Raw genomic sequence first — 24,970 nt, 5'->3', positions numbered from 1 at the left:
TTCCCCCCCTCGGCCCTTAGCAGCAGTTACCTATCAGAGGGCAAAGCTCCAGCCAACGTATTCCAAGTCATTTCAGTCCATGTTCACTGAGACTCTACTAGATGCCAAAGTCCGAGCATTAGAGAAGCAAAGATGAAGAAGCCATATTCCTTGTCCTCAAGTACCTCACTGTCGACAAATAAGGAAAAGGCAAATTAACAAATAATTATGATATAATTTGCTTATAGTAACATAGGTAATATTAACAAAGTTCTGCATTACCTGGAGAACGAAGTAATCATTTGGCTCCCAAAGAAAGTGTAGAAACATTTTCTGGAGGAGGTCAGGTGTGGCCGAGGCCTCTGGGGATGAGCTAGAGCTCAGGAAGGATGAAATGAAGGCACATTCTGGTGGAGACGTGGACGTCTGAATGGCATCGCCAACCCCCAGGACTCCATTGCCTGGGACAGAATCCACTTTAGTTTTTCAGGTGGAAAATAACTTGGTATAGGGAAATAGTTACTGGGAGATCCTATGTTAAACATTCAGGAATGACTCAAAAGCACACCCCATGGTGGGGCTTCCAGCATACCCGTGGCCTTGTCTTTGATCCAGAAGCTTCCAGTCAGATGGAGAAGCTGCTGATCCAGGCAGTGACTCCCGGTTCCTGCCACGCACCGCTGACACCAGGAACGTGCCCCTTCCCGGTCGTCAGCACGGAGAGGTCAGTGAGCCAGTGACCAGGCCGGGAGGTCTCCATCGCCAGAGAAGTCAAGGCGTCTTCATGACATGCTCATGAGACACGCAGGAGACGCGGCAGAAGCTCCCCCACGCCTACCTTCAGGATCCTGAGCAGGAGTGCCAGACGGGGGGAAGCTGAAGAGCCCTCAGACACTGCAAGGAGGCTGGGCACGTTCCCACCTTCTGATGTGTGCGGTGCAAGAAGGCGGCTGCTCCTGAGAGCGCCGTGGGCCCTTCTGCCATGGCCACCCGCCCTGTGTTTGGGAAATGGTACAAGAAGCACAGTCAAGTCTCTAGAGATCGGCTGGAGATAAGTCTGTAGAGATCGGCTGGAGATAAGTCTTAAAAAAGCTTTTTGGACCAAAGCATGAATAAATATGCATGGACTAGTCAGGACTTTGTCCTCTTGACGGAGTGAACTCCCCACGTATTTTCAGGCAGCGTGGGGGATGAAGTAAGGAGACCAGGGGACACGGTAGAGGATGGATTGGGGGAGAGTGGAAGGGGCTCTGGGAACACGCAAAAGAGAACCCTTTGGGCCACAGCAGAAGATCGCAGAGGTGGGGTTCTCAAGACGAGGCTGCCGTGCTGACCAACGGCACGTCCCGAGGAGAGCGGAGCCGCAGCTTGAAATGACAGGAGTCTCTCTCCCCACCCTGGATGGATGGTGCCAGCGCCAACCGCGAGAGGAGTCCTGGAGAAGAGGCCGTCTGGAAGGGAAGATACTCAGTGGAGATGTTTTGATTTTGAGATTTTTAATAGAAACTTCAATCGGATATGACAAATAAAAGGGGTTGGTTGTTTTTAGAAACATAGGCGTATTTGTGGAAATGTGTGTCTTGATCATTTCCCTCACGAAGAGCGTGGAGAAGATGGAGCCAAGGAGTAGGAGAGAGAATCATGAAAACCAAGAGGAAAGAAGGAGGAAGGGGCCCGCAGGAGACACACCTGAAGGGAACAGGTGGGCCAGGAGCGTCCTGGGGAGATGCTGTGGGATCATGGCGCCGTGGGATGGGCTGAGCCATGAATCGCTGTGGAGAGGGCCTCGGTGTGGGATTTTACACACACACACACACACACACACACACACACACTCACACACACTCCTCACCTTCTATTAACTTATTCACTACCTTTTATATAGGAGAGATTTAGCCTTTAAAATTTTTTATAATGTAGCCATCCTTCTAGTCCTGTATTCACATTTTAATCTATATTTTCCTTATATTGAGCAGTTATGAATTCATGGGGTTTAGTTGAAATATTACAGTAAGACAGAAGTAGTAATTTTAGAAAACTACTTCCCTATTTTCCTTTAAGTCTCGTGGAAGCTGTCTTCAGACCATCTCTACCTGACCCGCCCCACAAGTCTGTTTGTATCGAATCTTGAAGACGTGTCAGGTCGTTCAATAAATGCTAATTGCATTAAACAGAATGGGTCCAAGCTTTGGAATAATGTTTTGTTTGTTAATTATTTTCTGTTTGCTTCTAAAAATTATTCCACCACCACTTAATAGAATTTCCATTTCAGTTTTTGTTGTTTTTCTGTTGTTGTTGTTTGATTTGGGGAAGAACAGTGAACAGTGTGAAAAAATACAATTATTTCCTGCAGCTCTGATAGCAGGAAAGCAGAGTAGAGGCCGTCCATTGATTAGCTGCCACAGAGCCAAGTCCCATGGAATTATGAATTTTTCTCTAAAAGTGCCTTTATGTTTTAAGCAGGATTTTCCATAATTGGAGTCAATTTTGTGGTTTTAGAAAAATCTTTCATTTTCCTGAGATCTGCTAATGAGTCTTAGCCCAAGGACTCCCGAAGGACTCATTCACATGTTACAGTATAGATTATATGTAATTTGTGGCAATATGTCAAGCCATATGCCTTTCTAATCATGAGCCGTAGCTACGTATATTTAATCTTGAGCTACTGGATTTTCAAGAAAAGCAGCGTATTCTGCGTTTTATAAACCAAGACACATAGCAGAGAGCCAGTTGGTTTAGCAACAGCACGATCTCTCGGACCGTCGTATGAGCATTCCTGCAGGGCTCTTTGGTGATAAAGCTGGTCCCAGGGAAGAAGCTCAGTGGCTCTCGGGTTCCTGGGTCGCTCGGATGGGCTGGAGTGTCGCTCAGATCACCCCGGCTCTTCTGTGACGGGGCTACCTGGTTTTATGAGGGAAAACTCCCCTCTCCTGGGAAGGCTGACCACGGTGGCCGGTGATGATACTGACCTCCAGCCCCCCCAGGAGGGACCATTCTGCTCTGACTACGAGACCCCGCCGTGCTTCTGTATCTGGTTTGGAGCAGAGGCTCCTAGGTCCTTTTAGAAATGTTTAAGCAACATTATTTGAATTATAGCTGAAGATCTTTCCTAAACACATTTGAATTTTTCATTACTCATAGGAGCCTGGTGTATTTTCCAATCTCCATTACAGAAATATTTTAAAGTAGATGGGGAGAGGCTGTGCATGAAATATTAACAGGGTCTCATTAATGAGCACGGATGTGAATTAAAGAAGGCTGAGGGGGTTTTGGTTGTTGTTATTTGTTTTAGCAAATTTTAAATCATATATGGATTAGCTGTTTTAGGAATTACTCTTAAACTTCCAGTGGTGATTTAAGTGATAGATACGCATTAAATCCAGAAGTGTGTCTAATTTTATTGGCTTTTAAAATTAAGAATCTTGAAAGAAAGAAGAATTATGATTTGGAAAAAGACATTGGCTCGCAGGAAATCTGAATTTCCATCAAGGTGATTCTGAGCTGACTCTAATAGGAAACAGTACTTTGAAGGTCCTAAATTTTAATGTGAGCAAAGTGAATAGATTAGGAGACACGAAAGTGATCAGAAGTAATAAAAATGAAATTAATGAAAATACAGGTCACAGTAATGGTTACAAAATATGTGATGCTTGCCTATCTGACCTCATTGTCTGCTCATAAGGTCTGTGTTTGAAAATTGTTTATTGCGACTGTTTGATTTGACACAAAGTGATGCTCTTTGGATCTGATGAGTGTCCTGTAAGACTGGCCTGGTTTACACAAATCAAGTTGGTGATACTGTTCTTGCCTGGGATCATGTGTCTATGTTTCAGCCTCGTTTTCTCCCCAAACCCTTAAATGTTGCAGTGGACTGAATGGTGGTCCCCCAAAAAGGTGTGGCCATGTGCTCACCCCTAGGCCCTCAGAATGGAACCTTCTGTGGAAAGGGGTCTTTGCTTACGTAATGAAGTCCAGGACCTCGAGGTGAGGAGATCACCCTGGATGATCAGGGGGTACTCTAAATCCAAGGGCAAGTACCCTTCTGAGAAGGAAGCAGAGGGAGATTCACGGGAGAAAGGGAGACACACAAGCAAGGAGGCAGGGACAGGAGAGATGCAACCACGGGGCAAGATCTCCAGGGCCCCCAGGAGCTAGAAAAGGCAGGAAGGCATGTCCCCTAGAGCCTCCCGGTACATAAAGATATGCCCAATGTCCAAGTTCTGGCCTCCAGAACTGTGAAAGAACCCATTTCTCTTGTTCTGGGCCAGCCGTTTGCAGTCACAACCCTCTGGAAGTAATACATGTGTCCGTTGGGTCAGGATTCACAGATCAGAAAAGATGGAAATGATTTTAACTCATAACATTATGGAATTTCTTTACCACTTTTGATTCGTTCGAAAGGGCCCCCGACATTTCTCCACCTCTGTTGGTTTTCTTCACCTGAAATACCATTTCCGGTCTTTCCAGACCTTGGCCATCTTAGGAGTCGCTTCTTGGCTTAACCCACACCTCCCTGAGCTCTCCCTTCCCTCATCAGTCGGGGTGTCTGACGCTGGTGTGGCCTTTCCCGGTTCATGAAGTGCTTCCTGAGGCCTCGCGTATGAATGCTGCAGGGTCAGCATTCCAGTCAAGTCAGCCTTCAGGAAGTTCAGTGGTTCGTCAAAGATGGCACAGCTAGCACGGGCCTCCTGGGGGTGACCTAACCAGGTTCCGAGTGCCGCGCGGCTGGAAACAGCAGAAATTTATCCCCACATTTCTGGAGGCCAGAGTCCAAAATCAGGTGTCAGCAGGGTTGGCTCGTTGAGCAGAGTCTGAGAAAACTCTGTCCCAAGCTTCTCCCCCGGCTTCCGGTGGTTGCCAGCCGTCCACGTCGCTTGGCTTGTAGACACGGCTCCCGAACTCTGCTTCTGTCTTCACAGCTCTCTGTCCCCTCCTCTTCTTGGAAGATATCCAGTTGAATTTCGGACCCTCCCTCGCCCCTATGACCTCATCGTACTCATATCATGACATCTTTGAAAGATCTTATTTCCAAATTAGGTCACATTCTGTGGTTCTGGGTGGACATGGAATCTGAGGGTACACTACTGAACCCACCACAGGGTAATAGGTCACAATACCATATTTCACTTTCCCTTCCGAGGACCACCTATCTCCCCATCTCCACTGTGTTGTGCGTGAAATTCTTCAAGTGTTTGTTGTCTACAGTCATAGGCTCCTCGTGGTCCGGCAGGGAAGCTCTACAGGGCACTCCCTCACCAGGATCTTGAGGGGACACTGACTTTCAGTGGCCACATGCATAAAGTTTGCAATTCAGGGGAATATATTGTGAACCTCATGAACTTGTTCTGAAGGTCACATGTTGGGCAAGAAATCACGTCACGTCTGATTCTCTTGAGATGTTCCATCAGACATGAGTCATCTTTCCCCCAACAATAGCTGAAGGTCTGTCTATGCAGAAGTACCAGTCTCCTTGGCAGGATTTTGAACTCACTGATAACAAATATTGATGACTGGAAAATATTTCAGGGATCATCTACCAACTGGCCATATTTTTAGGTGAGCATATTAAGGGCCCAATTGACTAACTCAAATTGTTAGTGATAAAATGCCCTTCATTAGTTAAAAAATAGGTTTGTTAATCTTTGTATCCTATTAATGTGCCCAGTGCCTGAAGCAAAGCTTTGTAAGTCACATTAGAATGTTTATTTTATTTCTCATAATTAATGTCACTTCAGTAGGTGATAGGGGAAATGTAACCACCGAAGTTATATTATAGTATTTTCTTGCTATCATGCTTGGAAAACTTGAGTGGAAGGTGCAGAAATAGAGATATTTTTCTATCTGTGAAAATTGTAATAATAGAAGAAAAAACATTTACATAATGTTTTAACTTATGTTAATGCTTATCACTGAATATACAGGTTGTTTTCATGTTAAGTAGCTCTACCTTGATCTAAGAGAATTTTTGTGAAAAATTATGTTCTTTGCCATTTAGTTTTATGACTACTATTTTAATGGTGCAAAGAGGTGTGTGGAATTTTACTGCAGAATTTAGAAGATCCTTTCCATTACGGTTTGCCTCAAGGAAATGAAAGCATTCTCTGCAATTTCCATACTACATATTCTGAAATGTAATTTTATGACAGTTTGAAAATGTAGAGCCCCTTCATATAATGTGCTTTAGATATGTGTTTCTGTGGGTGGATTTTGATCGTTTTCACCAGGATTCCTTTCTCCGTCCCGTAAACCACATCCCCGCGGAGCACTCTGTAATCCTAGACACGTAGGCCTTGGTCATTAGTGTCCCTGTCCCTGATGTCCTCACACATTTATGAGGACCGTAGCACTAAAACATCGCTGATAGAAGCCATGTGCAGGAGGAATGATGTTACTGAGGTCTGGCCAGTCTATAAAAACATCTGATTCTCCCCTCCTCCTTGAATAAGATCTACCCCTGTTGCTGGAGGAACTGAGTTGGAAATATATCGGTTGAGATCGGTGCTGTTACTCGGATCTGAGAAGCAGGGACATTGCCATGGATTCTGGGTGATGCCTTGATGACAGCAAACCTCTTTGCCCCTCAGACGTATTTACATCACGCGTGTGCAGGGGAGATGGTGGCCTGTTCGATTTCCCAGTTCTACCTGCCCCAGAAACGCCTTCTGTAGCTTGCCGACTGGCCTTCACCCCGGAGACCTGTGGGAGACACGATGTGCCCAAGAAGACTCAGAAAGTGAACCTTTAAATCAAAAGAAAAAGGAGATGAACTAATCAATAAGGAGCCTTTCATTTATTTCTTTCTTTTCTCCAGGCAGAATCCCCAGACATAACAATGAAATCTGTCTGTTCTAAGCCAAATGGATACCATTAAAGGTTATTTGACAAAGATATCTTGACCCACACAGAATGAGTTTAATTTACATCCGTATTTGCTGACTTCTTGGGCAGACTCCCGGAAAAATAAAAATTAACTCCACCAGGCCCCTGGTGGTCTGTTGTTCTATCAATTTTGCCTCTGGCGTAAATTTCTGTGGGAGACCTGATAAATGTTTCCTCATTTGGGGTTGTGCGTGGAAGAGAAAATGCAGGCTCTCCTTCAGGGAATCTCACTGTTTCTTTAGGGATTTTAATAGGTTCTGTTATCTTCGTAGACTGACAGAAATTTGTAAATAAGGAACTTTGGGTTTCCTAGAATATTGATATCTTGTTGTTAGTTGATTGGGTTTTTTTCCCCCCTTTAAAAGGAGCCAGTGAGGCATATTCATAAATTTCATATATGGCAATTTCAAGGAAATGTCTATATTCAGATGCTAGGTAAGGACACTTACAATAATGCTGTGTGTGCTCCTAACTTTCTTTGTTTATCAGTATTTGTAACGTAAAGTGAATGAGAATGAAAACAAGCAGTACCGTTAGATACAATCGCTTAATAGGAAAGTAAAAAGTAGGAGCTTCTACCTATAAATATTGATGGCTACAGAGGGGTCGATTTACGACTACTCTTGAAATTGAGACTCTTTTTAGCAAACCTCAGACAGAAAGCTGAAACCACGCATGAAAAATTACCAGATTCATCTGTACTTGCTTGAAAACGATCTTTCATTTCTTTTCCTAAAACCCAATCTTTATACATTCTGATGTGATGTGTTGTAGTCAAGAGGAGATTCCAGAGTTTAGAGTTTGTATCACCTGGTGATCCCAACCACCTCTTTTCTGGAGATCATATGTTGCCCCACATGAAAGGGATAATAAATTTGTCTGATAAGTGAATTCACTTGCATTCCACAAATACCGATGTTTCCCAAGAGAGTATTTTATGTCTGCTGCTGGGACTTTGTATGCCCTCAAGATTCCCTCTCCTGCATGACATGAGCCCCCAAACGCCTCTCTCTGTCTGTGGGCTCCACGCCTGCACATGTGCTTGTTAAGACCTCTCCTTGGCCAGCGTCTCTGGCTCTCGGCGGATCCAGAAGCGAACCGCCTTCAATTCCAAACCACGTCCCACGCTCTCTCTCTCTCCCCCTCAACTCCCTTCAAAGAAGTAAAGCAGTGAAACTGATTTCCCGTATTTGTCCCACTTTTCAGCTCAGGGTAAAACCAGAAACCCAGCCCCTCTCCCCTCCTTACTCCTGAGTCCGAATGCTCCCTCCTGCCCCGGGACCCTCATTCCTGGCCCCTCGCTCACGGCTCTTGACGCCGACTGGTTCTAGTTACCTATTAAGGAATGAATGAACAGTTTTACTTAAACCTGTAGGAACTGCCTCTGCTCCACTGGTCTTTCTGTTTCTCCAGTGACACTGTTCAAAGCTAAAAGTGATGATCCCATATCCCACTTGTTAATCACGGACACGCTCTAGGCCATCCGGGCTGCTGTCAGCGGCTCTTCAACGCTCTGTTAAGCAATTTCGCCCCCGACCTCTGCCTCCCCGGTAGAAGAATGAACTTCCCTCTCCCTTCTGAAGACCGGATCTTCCAGACTGTCCCCGCACGCTCGTTCTTCGTGTACCTGAGAGTTGAACAAGCCACTTGGGGGAGGTAATCAGATTCAATTTTATTTTTGGCTCACGCTGCTTTTTAAAATGCGTTCAGCAGAGACAGTCCTTTCCTTGGAACCAGCTGAAAATCCAGGCAGCTCCAGGGATATTTCTGGTCTCTGTCCAGTAATAGGACGTCCTTCATTGGCTTTCACTGGCGCTCACAGACTCAATTCCGTAACGAGGAACTTCTAGTCCTTGTTAATTATCGTCATTGCAACGTACCTGGAAGGTGAGGCCCCTCCTGCCTTTGCCACAGAGGATGCTCTTCGTACAGCGACCTCGGGGGTCCTGTTTTCTCTCTTTTCTTGAGCTGCGTGGTCTCACTGTGTCTCAGTGGTTTCCCACAAACGATGCCTTTTAGTGTCCAGGTCTTGCTCTAAGGGCTCTCGTGTGTCGCTGGCACACCCCACCCCTGCCTGCGTGGTGCTGACCCTTTGGGCTGGCTGCCCCCATGGCCCTGGTGACCAGGGTCATTCCCACAGACTCTCTGCCCTGGGCTCCTTCCCTGCCAGCCCCGGCTCCCACCTTGTTGGCCAGAATGTCACAGAACTCGGACTTAGGGACCACACAAGGGAACCTTCCCATGGCCTTTGTAGATCATGGGACACCTGAGCTGTTCTGTGCTCTGCTCAGGAGCTGACAGGGGCATCAGCACGGGCTGTGCCTGTCCCCAGTCCCCCGGTCACCTGCCCGCATCTGAGTTTGTGCTTCTTGGTGGAGTTAAACACCAGCTTGCCGTGTCTCCGTGAGTAGTGCTGCAATGTCAGTGTACGAGAGGGGTCCCATGAAGCCCCCTTCCCACTGGCTTAGGGGGTGGGGGAGAGAAGCTGTGGAAAAGCATTCATGGCCACATTTGCATATCGTGTGCCTGAACGAGGCATGGGAGCAATAGACCTATAGAGGTGGACATTGACAGAGAAATCAGTTTCAGTAGATAGATAAAATAAACACATGCACTCACCGTGCTGCCAGAGGCTCCATGTTACCATCTGGGAGATCCTAAAATGCCTGAATTGTCATTGAAGGGGGGGATCCTTTTTTAAAAATAATTAATTAGTTAATTTTCAGTATTCATTGTTTTTTTTTTTCATTTATTTATTTTCAGCATAAGAGTATCATTATTTTTTCACCACACCCAGTGCTCCATGCAATCCGTGCCCTCTTTATAATACCCACCACCTGGTACCCTGACCTCCCACCCCCCGCCACTTCAAAACCCTCAGATTGTTTTTCAGAGTCCACAGTCTCTCATGGTTCACCTCCCCTTCCAATTTCCCCCAACTCCCTTCTCCTCTCCATCTCCCCATGTCCTCCATGCTATTTGTTATGCTCCACAAATAAGTGAAACCATATGATAATTGACTCTCTCTGCTTGACTTATTTCACTCAGCATAATGTCCTCCAGTCCCGTCCATGTTGCTACAAAAGTTGGGTATTCATCCTTTCTGATGGAGGCATCATACTGCATAGTGTATGGACCACATCTTCCTATCCATTCATCCGTTGAAGGGCATCTTGGTTCTTTCCACAGTTTGGCGACCATGGCCATTGCTGCTATAAACATTGGGGTACAGATGGTCCTTCTTTTCACTACATCTGTATCTTTGGGGTAAATACCCAGGAGTGCAATTGCAGGGTTATAGGGAAGCTCTAATTTTAATTTCATCAGGAATCTCCACACTGTTTTCCAAAGTGGCTTCACCAACCTGCATTCCCACCAACAGTGTAAGAGGGTTCCCCTTTCTCCACAACCTCTCCAACACATGTTGCTTCCTGTCTTGTTAATTTTGGCCATTCTAACTGGTGTAATGTGGTGTCTCAATGTGGTTTTAATTTGAATCTCCCTGATGGCTAGTGATGAAGAACACTTTTTCATGTGTCTGATAGCCATTTGTATGTCTTCATTGGAGAAGTGTCTGTTCATATCTTATGACCATTTTTTGATATGATTGTCTGTTTTGTGTGTGTTGAGTTTGAGGAGTTCATTATAAATCCTGGATATCAATCTTTTGTCTGCACTGTCATTTGCAAATATCTTCTCCCATTCCGTGGGTCGCCTCTTTGTTTTCTTGACTGTTTCCTTGGCTGTGCAGAAGCTTTTCATCTTGATGAAGTCCCAGAAGTTCATCTTCACTTTTGTTTCCTTTGCCTTTGGAGATGTATCTTGAAAGAAGTTGCTGTGGCTGATATCGAAGAGGTTACTGCCTATGTTCTCCTCTAGGATTCTGATGGATTCCTGTCTCACATTGAGGTCTTTTATCCATTTTGAGTTTATCTTTGTGTATGGTGTAAGAGAATGGTCGAGTTTCATTCTTCTACATATAGCTGCCCAGTTTTCCCAGCACCATTTATTGAAGAGACTGTCTTTTTTCCACTGTATATTTTTTCCTGCTTTGTCGAAGATTATTTGACCATAGAGTTGAGTCCATATCTGGGCTTTCTACTCTGTTCCACTGGTCTATGTGTCTGTTTTTATGCCAGTACCATGCTGTCTTGGTATCGCAGCTTTGTAGTAAATCTTGAAATCAGGTAATGTGATGCCCCAGTTTTATTTTTGTTTTTCAACATTGCCTTAGCGATTCGGGGTCTCTTCTGATTCCATACAAATTTTTGGATTATTTGCTCCATCAATTTGAAAAATACCAGTGGAATTTTGATTGGAATGGCATTAAAAGTATAGATTGCTCTAGGCAGTATAGACATTTTAACAACGTTTATTCTTCCGATCCAAGAGCATGGAGTGGTCTTCCATCTTTTTGTGTCTCCTTCAATTTCTTTCATGAGTGTTCTGTAGTTCCTCGAGTACAGATCCTTTACCTCTTTGGTTAGGTTTATTCCCAGGTATCTTATGGTTCTTGGTGCTATAGTAAATGGAATCGACTCTCTAATTTCCCTTTCTGTATTTTCATTGTTAGTGTATAAGAAAGCCACTGATTTCTGTACATTGCTTTGTATCCTGCCACGTTGCTGAATTGCTGTCTGATTTTTTTTTTCTGGATATAGTCTTTGAACCCCGATGACACCGTCAGTCTGATGCAGATAATATTTAGTGACCTTGGCTATGAGCCACACCAGAGGCAGCTCGAAGGTCTAAGCAGATGACACCACCCATGCCCATTTCCCGAGTTCCTAGGTAGCGTGTTCCCCTTCCCTTTAAATAACATTGTGTCTTGTGGGCTGTGCTGGCAAAGTCACCAGACTTTAGTAGGAACTGACCTCGGTGAACTTGACCTTGTAAAAACAAGAAACTGATGTCCAGAGTCATGCTGCTGTCGTGCCCTCAGCTAATGGTCACCGTCCGCGTCCCATGAGTGTGTTTGCAGTCGGCGGGTGGAACTACAAGAGGAAGGCTTCTTGACAGCTCTGGCTGCATTTCCCTCCTACCGCAGCCCGCGTTTATTCATTTTCTGTCCCCCCACTGCCAGCACGGTTCATGGCTTACACAGGGGACCCCAGCAATCATGGCTGTTTGAAAAATACGGAGTTCTCTTGCTGCCATCTCAGATAAAAATATTTGAAAATGCTTTCTGGACGCTTTTTAGAAATGCCAACCCTCCAAAGGAAAAAGGTTGGTAGTGAGTATTATTATAATGTTGTCTCATCTTAAACTTACCAGCGATTTTAACTCAGCCGTTGTCTCCTCTCATCATTGTACTGTATCTCGAATGCCCAGGAGACATTTCTCTGCAAACCCCAGGCCTGGGCTCTCTTGCTCCCTGCCAGCATCCCCGGGGGGGGAGAACGGTGTTCCTGGGGCAGCTTACACTGCTGGTACCTGGAGCTGCCATTCTCATCCTTAGGTGTGCACCAGGATCAACTGCGGAGCCAGTTAGAAATGCAGAGTCCTTCGTTGCACTCCTGACAATGATGATTAAAGAGGGCCAGGGGAGGGCTAAGCTGTGCGCGTGTGTGCCAAGCCCCAGAGGATGCACTCCTGTAGGTAAACTGTGAAGCCTGTTTTTAGGAATGCTGGAGGTATTTGCACACAGTAGGTGCTCAGGTGAGCATACTTCTAGCACGTCGCAGGGCCGGGCCCCCACAGAGGGGCTGCACTGAGGGGTAAAGGGCCCAGGAGCCTGGCTCTGCGACCGGGCGCCTTCTTTATCAAAGGGCGGTAACACACCTGCCCTTGCTCTCAGTGCAGAGCGAAAGCCCTGACTGCAGAGGAAGCTCTCTCCCCTCTGGCTTCCATTTCCTTGGTGATCAACCCAGGAGCCTGACAGCCCCCAGTGAGGAGGAGAACGCGTGTGTCTGGCCTTTGATAACTTTTCTTTGTGGACCCAGGAAACGAGGCAGCTTGGTAAAGTGTCATTTATACCCACGGGGAAAGCTTGAGTCTCCCTCTTACATAGACAGCTGAGCTGATCTATCTTGTGATTGTGTGTCCTGCAGTCCCGGGGTGTCAGAGGGAGGACTTCAGGAGAATAGCACCCCCTACTCCCCTGGGTCACCCACACTCCTCCACGGACCCCAAGGCCGAAGCACTGGTGTGAGTCCTGCTAACTGCTGAAACACAAGCAAAACGCTGAGTTTTCTTTGGAGTCTTTTCGTTGAACAGATTCATTCCAGAGGACTCTGGCTACGGAGACAGCCTCCTGAAGCACTGGCATCGGGCCCCATGCACGTAAACGTCTCCATCACATGCCTGAGGGACCCTGCCACTTTGCACGTGAGCCCTACTTTCCAGTCCTTAAGAGGGAAAAACAACTGAAGTCTCAAGTCCAGTTATGCGAAGGCAGAGGGAAAAGAGGAAAAAGGTAGTTGAAAGCAGAGACGGGGCCTCTATCATTTGCTACGTTTGTGTTTTGCTCCTTTCATCCCCGAATAACAAACCGGCAAGGACAAGCAAGGCAGAGCAGCAAGACAGCTGGCCCGAGTGACCGAGAAAGGCCTCCGCCACCCCGGCTTCCTGCTGCTCCCTCCGCGCAGTCTGCCAGTCCCTCCTCCTCGGGGCGCACGGCTGAGAGGACAGGCCCGGCTCTGTTCTCCTGACCGCACAGACTCACAAAGCCGGGTGCTATTTCTGGGGTGCACGGAGCCTCTTCTTGGTTGTTTCCCTCCCGTAGAAGGTTCTCACCTCCCTTGGGACACCCGGGAACCAGGGACGTTCGTCCCACAGAGTTTTGTGGCTTCTGTGGTTTCTTTTCTATGTGGTCGTCGCCTCCTCTGCCTCCTAGAGGCCGTTGCTGTCACGAGGTCCTGACGATGCCAAGGGGGAGAGCGCAGCGGGCGTCCGGCGGCCCTACGCCCCCCCCCCCCCGGGGGGACCCACTCTGTTCGGAGGCAGGTCCTTTGGAGAGTGACACAGGATTCTGACTGCCGTAGTCACACCGCAAGAGAGGCAGCCTTCCTGGCTGCCTCAGCACAGAGGACCTAGAGAACGTCGTGTGCCCTTCTCAGGTCAGTGCTGTAAAACGTTCTGGAACAGGTCAGAGAAGATGGCAGAGGCAAGCGCTAGAAGCAGGTGTGGGGCATTGCCTAGAAAACCAGGTACTGTGCGGGGCGGAGGGCTAACAGCCTTGTTCGTCGATGTTCAAAATCCACTGGAGAGAGGTCGGCAGGCGGACAGACGGGGCAGACAGACAGAGAGAGGCTGCCGTGCCCTCCCCTGTCCTGGAGACGAGAAGGCACAGTATCGTGACATGTTTACCACCAGGCTCCGTGATTGGTCGAAGCTGGAGCCCAGAAGTTGCCTCCCCCACCCCACACCCCCGCCCAGCTGCTGCTTCTGCCCTGCAGCTTTGGACCCCCCCGGAGCACGGGGTCTGCAGAGCAGACTCGGCCCTGGCGGCTGGAGGAGCTGGGGCTAAAAGCCAAGGCAAGGTGGCCGTCAAGGGACAGATTGGGCTGCTGAGTGGCAAGAATGAGGTGGAAGGTAGTGTGCAAATGTGCCCGGTGTGGAAGGATCCTCTGGACACCGCTCTGCAGGTAGAGACTGGCTGGGGATCCGATGGGAGCGCTCGTTGACTTAATGCTCTTCCCTTCCAGCCTTTTCTCGAAATTAACTTTAAGATCTTGCATTCTTTTTGGATAAAAAAGTGAAGTGTGTTATTTAGTCTAGATTATAGTAATTATATTAATAATTGCTAATTATAATATAGTTACATATTATATAATAATGTAAATATTAATAATTATTAGTATAGATTAATAATTAGATTAATATTATATTAAGCTGTGGCCATTTTGTTTTCTATCCTTATTTTTAAAGCAAAACCAAACACAACCCCTAAGGCACACTTATTAAAATAGTTTTCCTCTTAGGGCATGCAATTTTGAATTGGAGAGGCCTATTTTAGATTTTTGTGCTAAGTTTCTGAATTTGTATTGTCCCCCCACCTCCCCACTGCAACAGAGAATGTTAGAGGAGGCCTAGTGGGGGGCTGGGACATTGGGCACACCCCAGAGATAACACAGCCACAGCTCCCCTCTCCTCATACCCCCTCAGGGGTGGCTTTGTAGGAAGCCACGAAGACGCATGCCAGCCCCTTCCACCTGCTCACCCCACAGCCAGGGGCATATGTTGGGGGGGGGGGTGGGAGACCAGAACGCCTCTCTGCCCAGCAGAGATGAGAGAGCCCTCTTCTACATCAGTGGTGGTTGAGTGGGGAGCCGGCTTCTCCCAAGTGGCAGTGATGAGGCTGGGCCTCTCTCGTCCTGCTGAGTGGCATCAGAGGAAGCCAGCTGAAACAGAAGTTTATGCTGGAGACATTGACACCCTGCTCTGGACACGTGACGGGACATCTGTAAGGATCTCCACAAGGATACAGTAAAACTCTACTCCGCTCACCAACAGGACCGACTCACTTACGGGGCGCTCAAACCAGTGAAAACAGACTACGCGTGCTTCTTGAGTCCCAGCACAATATGTATCAAGAAAGACCACCTGCTGGGGGAAAATCGAAGCTAAAGAATTTCAGAAAGATGAGAATTCTATGGAGTGGGCTTACCTCCCACAAAGCAACCAAACCAAAAATCAATACCGGAAAGATGGCGGGCAGATTTCCAAATAGTTGGAAACTAAACGGTGCCCTTCTGTATATTCCATGGATCAAAAAGGAAGTCTCGAAGTAATTAGAAAGATGTGTTGAACTACATGAAAATGGAAATAGTGCGTACTGATTGTGAGACACCGCGAAAACAGTGCAGACAGGAAAATGTCTATCGCTGAATACGTATGTTAGAAGAGAGGAAGGTCTCAGTTGATGGTCTAAGTTCCTACCTCAAGAACCGGGAAAAAAGTGAGCAAAATAAAACCAAAGCAAGCAAACAGAAATCAGCGAAGTTGAAAAAAGTAAAGGAAATCGATGAAACAGAGGGCTGGCTGGCTGCCGATAACCCGAAATGACACATCTGAAGAAAGAAGGACATAAAAGAGAACAGACACCAACCGCTGTCTATCAGGAGTAAACGGGATTTCGCCAGAGACCGTGCAGACACCAGAAAGATCGAGAGGAAAACTGTAACTGTCACAAACACCAGCTTAGGTGAAATGGACCAATTCCTCAAAAAGCACAAACGGCCTCAATTTACCCAATGAAATACGTAACTGAATCAAGGAAATGAACTTAGAATTTAAATCTCCCCAAAAAGAAAGTTCCCGTTCCCAGTGGTTTCACTGGAGAATTCTATCAAATGTTTAAAAGAAAATTAACACTAAACTTACAAACTCTTACCTAGAAAATAGAGGTGAGAACACTTCCCACTTCATTTTATGAAGCTAGTATTACCCAGTGTGAAGACCAGACACAGAACACACACACACACACACACACACACACACACTCACGGAACTGAAGATCGGTATCCCTCATGAATGAAAACGCAAAAAGACTTTTAATATTAACAACTGTAATTACACAGTATGTAGAAAGAATTATGTACCATGAATAATTTGTTGTGTCTTTTTTTCTGGAGATGCAAAGCTGGTACAATAATTTGAAAATCAGTCAAGATTAATCCACCATGTTAACAGGCTAAAGAAGAAAAAAAAATCACATGATCGTACCAACTGATGCAGAAAAAGCATTTGATAATTCAACATTCATCAGGATGAAAACACCCAGAAAAATATTGTTAGAGGAGACATCCTCAATTTGGTAAAGAGCGTCGACAAAAATATCCTACAGTTAACATAATATTTAATGGTGAAAAAATGAGTGTTTGCTCACGAGGTCAGAAAGAAGGCAAGGATGTCTGTTCTCACCATTCTTATTAAACAGAATGCTGGAAGTTCTAGCAAGTGTGCTAAGAAGAGAAATGAAATTAAAGTCAGATATACTGGAAAGGAAGAAACAAAATTGATCCTTTTGTAGATGATGCGATTGACTATGTGTAAAATCCCAAGGAAGGAAAAAAGTCTCGTAGAACTAATAAATGAGTTCATCAGGGTCACAGGATACAACATAAATGAAAAAACAATCAACTGCATTTCTATATACTGGTAAAGTGCACCAAAATTAAAAATACAATAACATTTACAACTGCTCATAAAAAATGCTAATAGGTAAAAGTCTAACAGAAATGGGGAGAATCTGTATGCTGAAACCCGCAAAACCATGAGGAAAGCATGCAGAGAGCTGCCTGGGAGACACATCACATCTGTGGGTAAGAACACAGCATGGTCAGTAGTCTCATAGACAAGCAGTATCGCAATACTTCTCCCCAAATCACTATGCAGGTGTAATGCAATTCCTATCAAAATCATAGCAAAAATTTGTTTAGATACAGAGCTATCGATAGACAACATTGCTCTAAAATTTATTTGGAATAGTGAATAAATTAGAAGAGTTAAAACAAAATTTTTAAAGAGTTATTTATTTATTTTAGAGAGGGGAGGGCAAGGGAAACAGAGAATCTCAAGCAGACTCCCTGCTGAGCTCAGAGCCCCACACCGGGCTCCATCTCACGACCCTGAGATCACGACCTGAGCCAAAACCAAGAGTCGGACACTTAACTGAGGCACCCAGGCATCCAAAACAATGTTTGTAAAGAAGAATAATGTGGGAAGAATTCATCCATTTAACTTAATGTCTTACTGTAAAGCTTCAGTAATCAAGACAGAGGTGAGGGGATAGATATGTAGATCATGAAACAGAGCAAAGAGTCAGAAGCAGACCCTTACCAACAGGGTTGATGGCTGTGGTCATTCTGCAGGATGTTACCATTAAAGGGAACTGGGTAATGGGCCCATGGGATCTGTCTGTAGCGTCCCTTACAATTGCCCATGAACCTGCAATGATCTTAAAATCAAAAGTTTCATTCAGAAATATTTGAAGGCAATGGTAGCAGATTATATACAGATGTAATAAACAGACATGAGTAGATATCATTTATTTAAATTTTCAACTTGCCTTGGACAAGGCCAATATTAAACTTCATTGACTTGAAGAAATTGTTATGGTTGAAAGACCAAGTTTGGAATCAGATTGTATTTTATTTTTAAAATTAAAAAAAAAATGAAACCCCTCACATAGGAGTTTGATATGTGTTGTATATTTCTTGGCTCTATTCACTGAAATATGTAAATATTGACTAGTCCACCAACAATGTGCACACTTTAGGGTCTGGGGGTGGCGGTTGGTCTCTCATTTTGATTTTCCCCTCAAGTATGCAGGGACTTCTTGAGGAAAGACTTCATTCCAGGTTCAGGGCCAGGAAAAAAAAATTCTTTGGACCCCTGTGTTAACATTCCACTAATGCCAATTTTATGTAACATGTTCTCAGTCATTTGCATTATTATATTGTGATGATACAATAACCAACTCTTATGGGCAGTGTCTAAAACCTGCCTTGAGCTGTGAACTCAAATCCTGTCAATACTGGTGCCATCCATATCTTATGAGTAAGGTCAGAAGCTCTCAGTCTTGGAGTGCCCTTGAGACTATTAGTTAACACGTGAAAGAGAGTATTGTAGTTTGCCCATTATCACAAAAACAATTATGCTCGCATGCTTCAAGATTTGTTCATTTGATACAAAGTAAAAACATGTGCTGAGCTCCATGCTTCCTGCCAGCATCCAACTGCCCTGGTTGAGTGTTTGCCCTTGGACATGTGTGGGAGATGCGGTTTCCTAGGTATGTGACTGGAGTCTCCCACTGGGAAGGTCTGGACTTGAGTTTCAGTGGGAGAACTTCAGCTTTTTCTCCACATTGCCTGGTACAGGTACCATTCATGAGAACTTTCCAATGCACGATCCAAAAAGCACAAGCTCCAAAGCATGATCTTGTGATAATGCAAGACTCATCAGCACAATCTTAAATGAAATGTACAGCACAGTGTTTTGCTGTATTTGGTCATAATATTCCAAAACATTAAAGTTCCTTTCAGCAGATATTGATTGAATGTGGCCAATGGACAGGCGTTCTGTTGGTTGCTGCAGGGAGATGGAGTTGGACAATTTGTAGTCACTGTTTTCAAGGTACGGCAGGAATTTTACTGTGAGATTGGGTAGGAATGGCCATTCAGAACGAGACCATAACAAGAGCAAAGATAAGAAATGTTTTTAGAGAAAATCAGGTAGTCCAATGTGTGTGTGTGTGTGTCTGTCTGTCTGTGCTCTGCATCTGTGTGTTTAATTCAGTATCATCTTTTCTTCATTTTTTTTCAAGATCTTATTTTCAAGCACTGTCTGTACCCAACATGGGGCTCAAACTCATAACCGCGAGGTCAGGAGTCTCATGCTCTACCGACTGAGCCAGGCTCCCCATCATGTTTTCTTCATTTTAAACATTAACTGTTTAAATGATCCAAAAGGAATCTTTGAATATAAAGAGACCACTGAATTTCTCCAACTGGAATCATGCCCTCTTCCCCAGGCATGGCAGCAACCCCCTGCCCGGTTTAGTGAGTTTTCTGGGAAGACGAGGGTCCTCGGGAATGAAGGGAGGCTGCACGAACACGAGTCACTACCATTTCCTCTTAAACTCACAGTCAGAGGGGGACTTGGAAAATTAGTACAGGAGAGGTGTCCCTTGTTTGATGTGCAGAAAGGAGCTTCAACCTGGGGTGTAAGATGAACTTTGAAGACTGGAAACACCTCTCTGGTGAATAATTGGAAACTTCCTCTGAGTCAGATAATTCTGCAAAGGAGATTATTTTTGTGGCCATATTTAAACATTAGTAATCACACCATTTTCTTTTATTACAGGTAATGTATGAAATTGTTGGAGCAATTGAAAAAAATAAAGACACTCTCTCACAGAATCTTCTATTTGTAATGAAAAGTAAGTTTTTCCCCCATGGTTAAAATGCCACACACTCTTTCTTTCCCCGTCTCTGAACACTGTCCTCAGCAATATGCCACCAGCGACAGGGGAATTGAAATATCTTTTACATTCTAAAGCCCAGAATAATAAAGAATGGATCTTGCCACAATGTACATTGGCTACAATCTAATTTGGAGTCTAGTAGAAACCATAATTTAACTAAGCTTTTAGCAGATAGAAATATAAAATACCTTTACCACTCTAGTGGTATGAATATAAAAAAGCTCTTTTGTGAAGACTAATGAAGATTAATACAGCTTCCAAAATTATTTAGGCCACAGCAGGGTGAATTTCACTACTGAAGTTGATGTCTGGAGCATACCTAAGGGTGGTATTTTATTCTCGTACTTTCTGTTATAAAGAATTAATACCCACGAAGTAGAGGGAGGGCACAAATTCATATGTGCGCGCACACATGCTTATCTGTATATATCAACTGACAGCCTCTATCTAGTGAGTGAATCTCAGGCCTTTATGTACTTGTATCTATTTCTATAAAACAGGGGACTAAGTACATACTACACTTATATACTGTGCCCTTATATGTATCAATATGTATACTTCTGCCGACTCTAGTCATTCTTTCTCCATAGCGTTTCTGTAGCCCTTAGTTCTCGTTTCCCTAACAACCTTTTCAGTGAATTAAAATGTATCATCTTTGATGCTTTAAGTTGCTAGCCATGAGCTGGGTCATTTATCTTTCCTGAAAAAAAGAAGCCTGTGATCACCCTTCATGAGACAAATTGAGGGCTTTGAGCTGGAAATAATCACCGCTGGCTTGAGGACCGTATTTACCTTAAATCATGTGGTGCGGATGCCAGAGATCGTTTTTCAGGGGGACTTACTGAGCTGGTCTCTCAGAACTTAAAGCGATTGAGTTCTCTTAAAACTGAGACCAGCCGAAGGAGCATGGGATTGGAATGACAGCATGTAGAAGAAAGGAATGGAAATAACGGACCCTGTTGATTATCACTGGAAAGATCTTCCTTCTAGTTTCCAATTATTTGAGTTTCCATTGATAGTGTATTACCATCTAAGTCATACCTTGCGAGAAGATCTAATATATAGTGTGGTTTTGAAGTTGGCGCAATGCCTTTTTCTTTATTTTTGCATTTCAGGGGATAGAATATGTATTTAGAGAAAGAATGTGATGGTTCGTGATATTATTCTCCTTCCCTTAACAGAGTCCCTTTAAAGTCATTCTTTTGTGTATATTAAGTTCCAAGAGAACACAAGTGAGTCTTGTTTTGTTCTAAATTCTTTTGGCATCTGAGCAAGCAGACAAAATTTACAATAGATTCTTACATGTTTATACAGGAAGTGGCAGGTGTTTTCTATAAAGGTCCAGAGAATAAACATTTCAGGCTTTGTAAGCCATAAGGTCTCTGTTGCAACTTTTTAACTCTACTGTTACAATGACAGAGCAGGTGTAGATAATACAAATGGACATGCCTGTGTTCCAATAAAACTTTATTTACAGAAATGGGCAGTGGGCCAGATTTGGCACACAGGCCATAGTTCCTCACCCATTCTATCATATAAGAAAAAGATGTATGGTTGTGATAGTATTTTATGAATTTGTGAAATTGTTGATGCGGTAAATAGTTGTTAAAAGTGAGTATAATTTATAGATTTTTAAAAAATTTTTGAGTACCTTGCTAGATACTTTGTTTATAGTATCTAATTAAATCTTCCTATTATCAAAAAGCTCCCAGCTGAGAAAGGTTGTAAGGTCTGGTATGGGATCGTGAGCCAGCTGGCCAAAGGGAGGCAGGTAGCTTGGAGACACAGCTCAGGCAGAAATGCAGTGAGTGCTCTCACCTGTGCCTGAGATGTGAAATAAAGTCTCAAGTCTACTGTCTCCGAGTGCCTCTGTGCACTTGCTCATAAACTATTCATCTAAGTTCGGGTATCCTGGTGGACTGGCAGGAAAACACTGGATACAATGTTTACAGACCTCCTTCCGGGGACACTTCCCATTTCAACATCAGCATGAACTATTGATGTTGAAATGATTTCAAGTTGAAGTTAGAAAAGTCATACCAAGAACTCCCATAATCCCTTTTCCCAATTCATTTTCCTCATTTCCCTTCTTTTATTCTGTCTTCTCCGTCCCATTCACCCTGCCTTCCACTCCCCACCATCTCTCCCTGTGTGTGCAAGTGTGCGCAGCATGTGCGTACGGACATACATGTGTGCATGTGTATGTGTGTGTGTGTGTGTGCACGTGCATGACATGTGTGTTCTGAATCATTTGAGACCTAGAAAAGGCCTCTTTGGTATGCATCTTGAGCTAAAGACATCATCTTACAAAACAACGGTCTGAGTATTGAACACTGACGCAGTGCTAACATCTAGACCCAAGTCCTATCCCTTTGCCGCTCACTCCAGCAATGGCTCCCATGATGATTTGCCCCAATTCAGGGCAGTCGCTGCATTTAGCTGTCATTTCTCTTCAGTCTTCTTTAATTTGGGACATTCTCTCTGCTTATCTTTTTCTTTTTTTAAATGATACTTACTTATGTATTTATTTTTTTATTGAATTATAGTTAATATAAAAGGTTACATTATGTTCAGGTGCATACATTGATTTAACAGTTCTATACATTATTCAGTACCATGTTAAGCATAGTCACCCTCTGTCATCATAGAGGACTATTTCAGTATTGTGGACTATATTCCTTATGTTGCATTTTTCATCTGTGTAAATTATTTTATATCTGGAAGTTTGTACCTCTTAATTCCCTTCACCTGTTTCATTCTTCCAACTCACCTCCTCTCTGGAAATTACCAGTTTTTTCTCTTTATTTAAGAATTATTTTTATATTTTTGTTTGCTTTTATATTCCATATATAAATAAAAATCATATGGTATTCTTTGCCTGCCTATTTCACTTAGCAAAATACCCTGAAGGTCTATCCATGTTGTCCTGAATGGCCAGGTTTCATGCTTTGTTGTGGCTGAATAATATTCCACATCTTCTTTATCCATTCATCTCTTGAGGGACACTTATGTTGCTTCCATATCTTGGCTATTATAGATAATGTTGTAATAAACATAGAGGCATATACATCTTCACATCATTAATGTTTTAATTTTCTTTGGGTAAATGCACAGCAGTGGAATCCTGATACTTCTCTTTTAACTTTTGAAGGATCGTCCATACTGTTTTCCAAAGTGGCTTCACAAATTTACACTCTCATTAGAAGAGTACAAATTCCCTTTTCTTCATATCCTCACCAACACGTACTATTTCTTGGCCTTTTGGTACTAGGCATCTGATTGCTGTGAGATACTACCTCATGGTGGTTTTGATTTCCATGTCCTGATGATTAGAGGTGCTGAAAATCTTTTCATGTGTCTCTTGGCCATTAATATGTCCTCATTTGGAAAAATGTCTTCTTAGGTCCTCTGCCCATTTGTTTATTTTTATTATAATCCCAGTTTGTTCACATACAGTGTTATTAGTTTACGATGTAGTGATTCGACAATTCCATATATCACCCAGTGCTCAACAAGTGCACCCCCAATCCCTATATAACCTATTTAACTTATTTAACCCAACCACCATCTCCCTCCACTATGGTAACCATCGGTCTGTTCTCTGTAATGAAGAGCCTGTTTGTTGGTTTTTCTTTTTCCCCTTTGCTCATTTGTTTTTTTCTTTTTTTTTTAATTTAATTTTATTTTTTCAGTGTTCCAAGATTCATTGTTTATGCTCATTTGTTTCTTAAATTCCACATATGAGTGAAATCATATGGTATTTGTTTTTCTCTGACTGACTTATTTCACTTTCTTTCATGACTGTCATTTTAAAACCTAAAGGCCAGTTATTCTGAAGACTGTCCCTCAATCTCGGCTTCTTTGCTGTTGGCTCCCATCGGCATCTGCACACCCCTTCTGGGCAGAAGCCCCACAGAGGAGCTCAACGGTCCTCACCCAACCCAGTCATAGGACGCACTGACTCTTTGAAACACCACTGGTGACACAGCCATGTTAAGGTGACACAGTTTAGGTTTCTGTAATGAAAGCTGCTGTTTTTCTCTGTCACTTCATAAGGAAGGTGAGGCAATCAATGTTCTCTTCCACATCAGACATTCACCTGCTGGCTCACATACATGATAGATTCTTGCCCAAATCAGCAATTTCTCTGATGGTTGCAAAATCACCATTTTCTACGCCCCATTTTCCCATCAATTGTGACATTCAAATGCAAGAACTCCCCTTTCTCATTAATTAACTAATTAAATTATTAGCAGTATGGGCTCATAGATTCTTATTTTATTAAATGACTCACAATCCATTACTTATCTTATTTTGATACTGACATTGTTCAAGATATGGCCAGTGAGCAGCCCTTCAAGCCAGCTCCGAGGTTGTTCTTCAGGTTCTCGTGATCTTGTTTAGCACCTCCTGATATTCTAGCCTTCCAGAATGTTCCATGATTATTGGCTCTGCCTCCAAATCAGCCCTGTGCCTAAGAAGTCTAGATTTATTTTAGAGAAGAATGGTATTAAGAAACACTGAGGTCTAAGGGCTTGACGAGCTCATTTCTAACTGGGTTGTCTTTGCTCTGAGGCCCCTTCAGAATGAGACAACTGAAGATACGTAGATAAAATATGGGTGTGTAGCTCTATTTGAAAAATCATGAATTTATCCTGCTAGCCCTAAGTTGTATCCAACACCACGGGGCTCCATTTTGCCTTCCTACCTTCCCCAGTTGTTCTTCCCTTTTCTGACACTTCTGCCTAGTTTGTTTATCATGTAGTGACTTTCCTTTACATGCCTTGTCACTAAATATGTTAGTCTGCACAAGCAAAGTCATCTGGGTGTGGGAAAGGTAGAAAAATGGTTTTGCTGGCTCAACAGAGCTAACTAGCTCATGGGTCCACAAGGTCCTAAATGATGTGCACACGACTTTACATTCTAACCCTGTATCATCCTCAAACTAGGTATGTCATGGTCATTTTGTAGGAAAGGAAACTCAACGGTGAGGATTGTGTAAATACAAAGGCAGGTAACAAGAGAAAGGTCTTCTAGAGCGCTCACCACTGTGTGTGGTTTTCACTATACGATTCCAAATTTAATAGAATTTGTATAACCTCACATGTAAAAGACATTGGCTTTTTATCTTTGTAGCTGAACTGTTTCCCCTAACAACTGGTACAAGCAAATGGAACAGGGTCC

The 24,970-nt window shown here is 43.9% G+C and overlaps 1 protein-coding gene across 4 annotated transcripts in view; it reads left to right on the top strand.

Annotated features, from left to right (window-relative positions):
* Positions 1-24,970, top strand: part of MYO16 (myosin XVI) — a 579,863-nt gene that overhangs the window by 420,511 nt on the left and 134,382 nt on the right. For all 4 annotated transcript variants that reach the window (XM_059144127.1, XM_059144126.1, XM_059144125.1 and 1 more), the window contains exon 24: positions 19,666-19,741. In XM_059144127.1, coding sequence (XP_059000110.1) covers positions 19,666-19,741 — 76 coding nt within the window. The remainder of the gene's footprint in view (positions 1-19,665; positions 19,742-24,970) is intronic.

The sequence above is a fragment of the Mustela lutreola genome, chromosome 13, assembly GCF_030435805.1.
Source record: "Mustela lutreola isolate mMusLut2 chromosome 13, mMusLut2.pri, whole genome shotgun sequence".
Classification (NCBI taxonomy): domain Eukaryota; kingdom Metazoa; phylum Chordata; class Mammalia; order Carnivora; family Mustelidae; genus Mustela; species Mustela lutreola.
The sequence above is the reverse complement of the archived record's forward strand: the minus strand, read 5'-3'. Positions and strand labels throughout refer to the sequence as shown.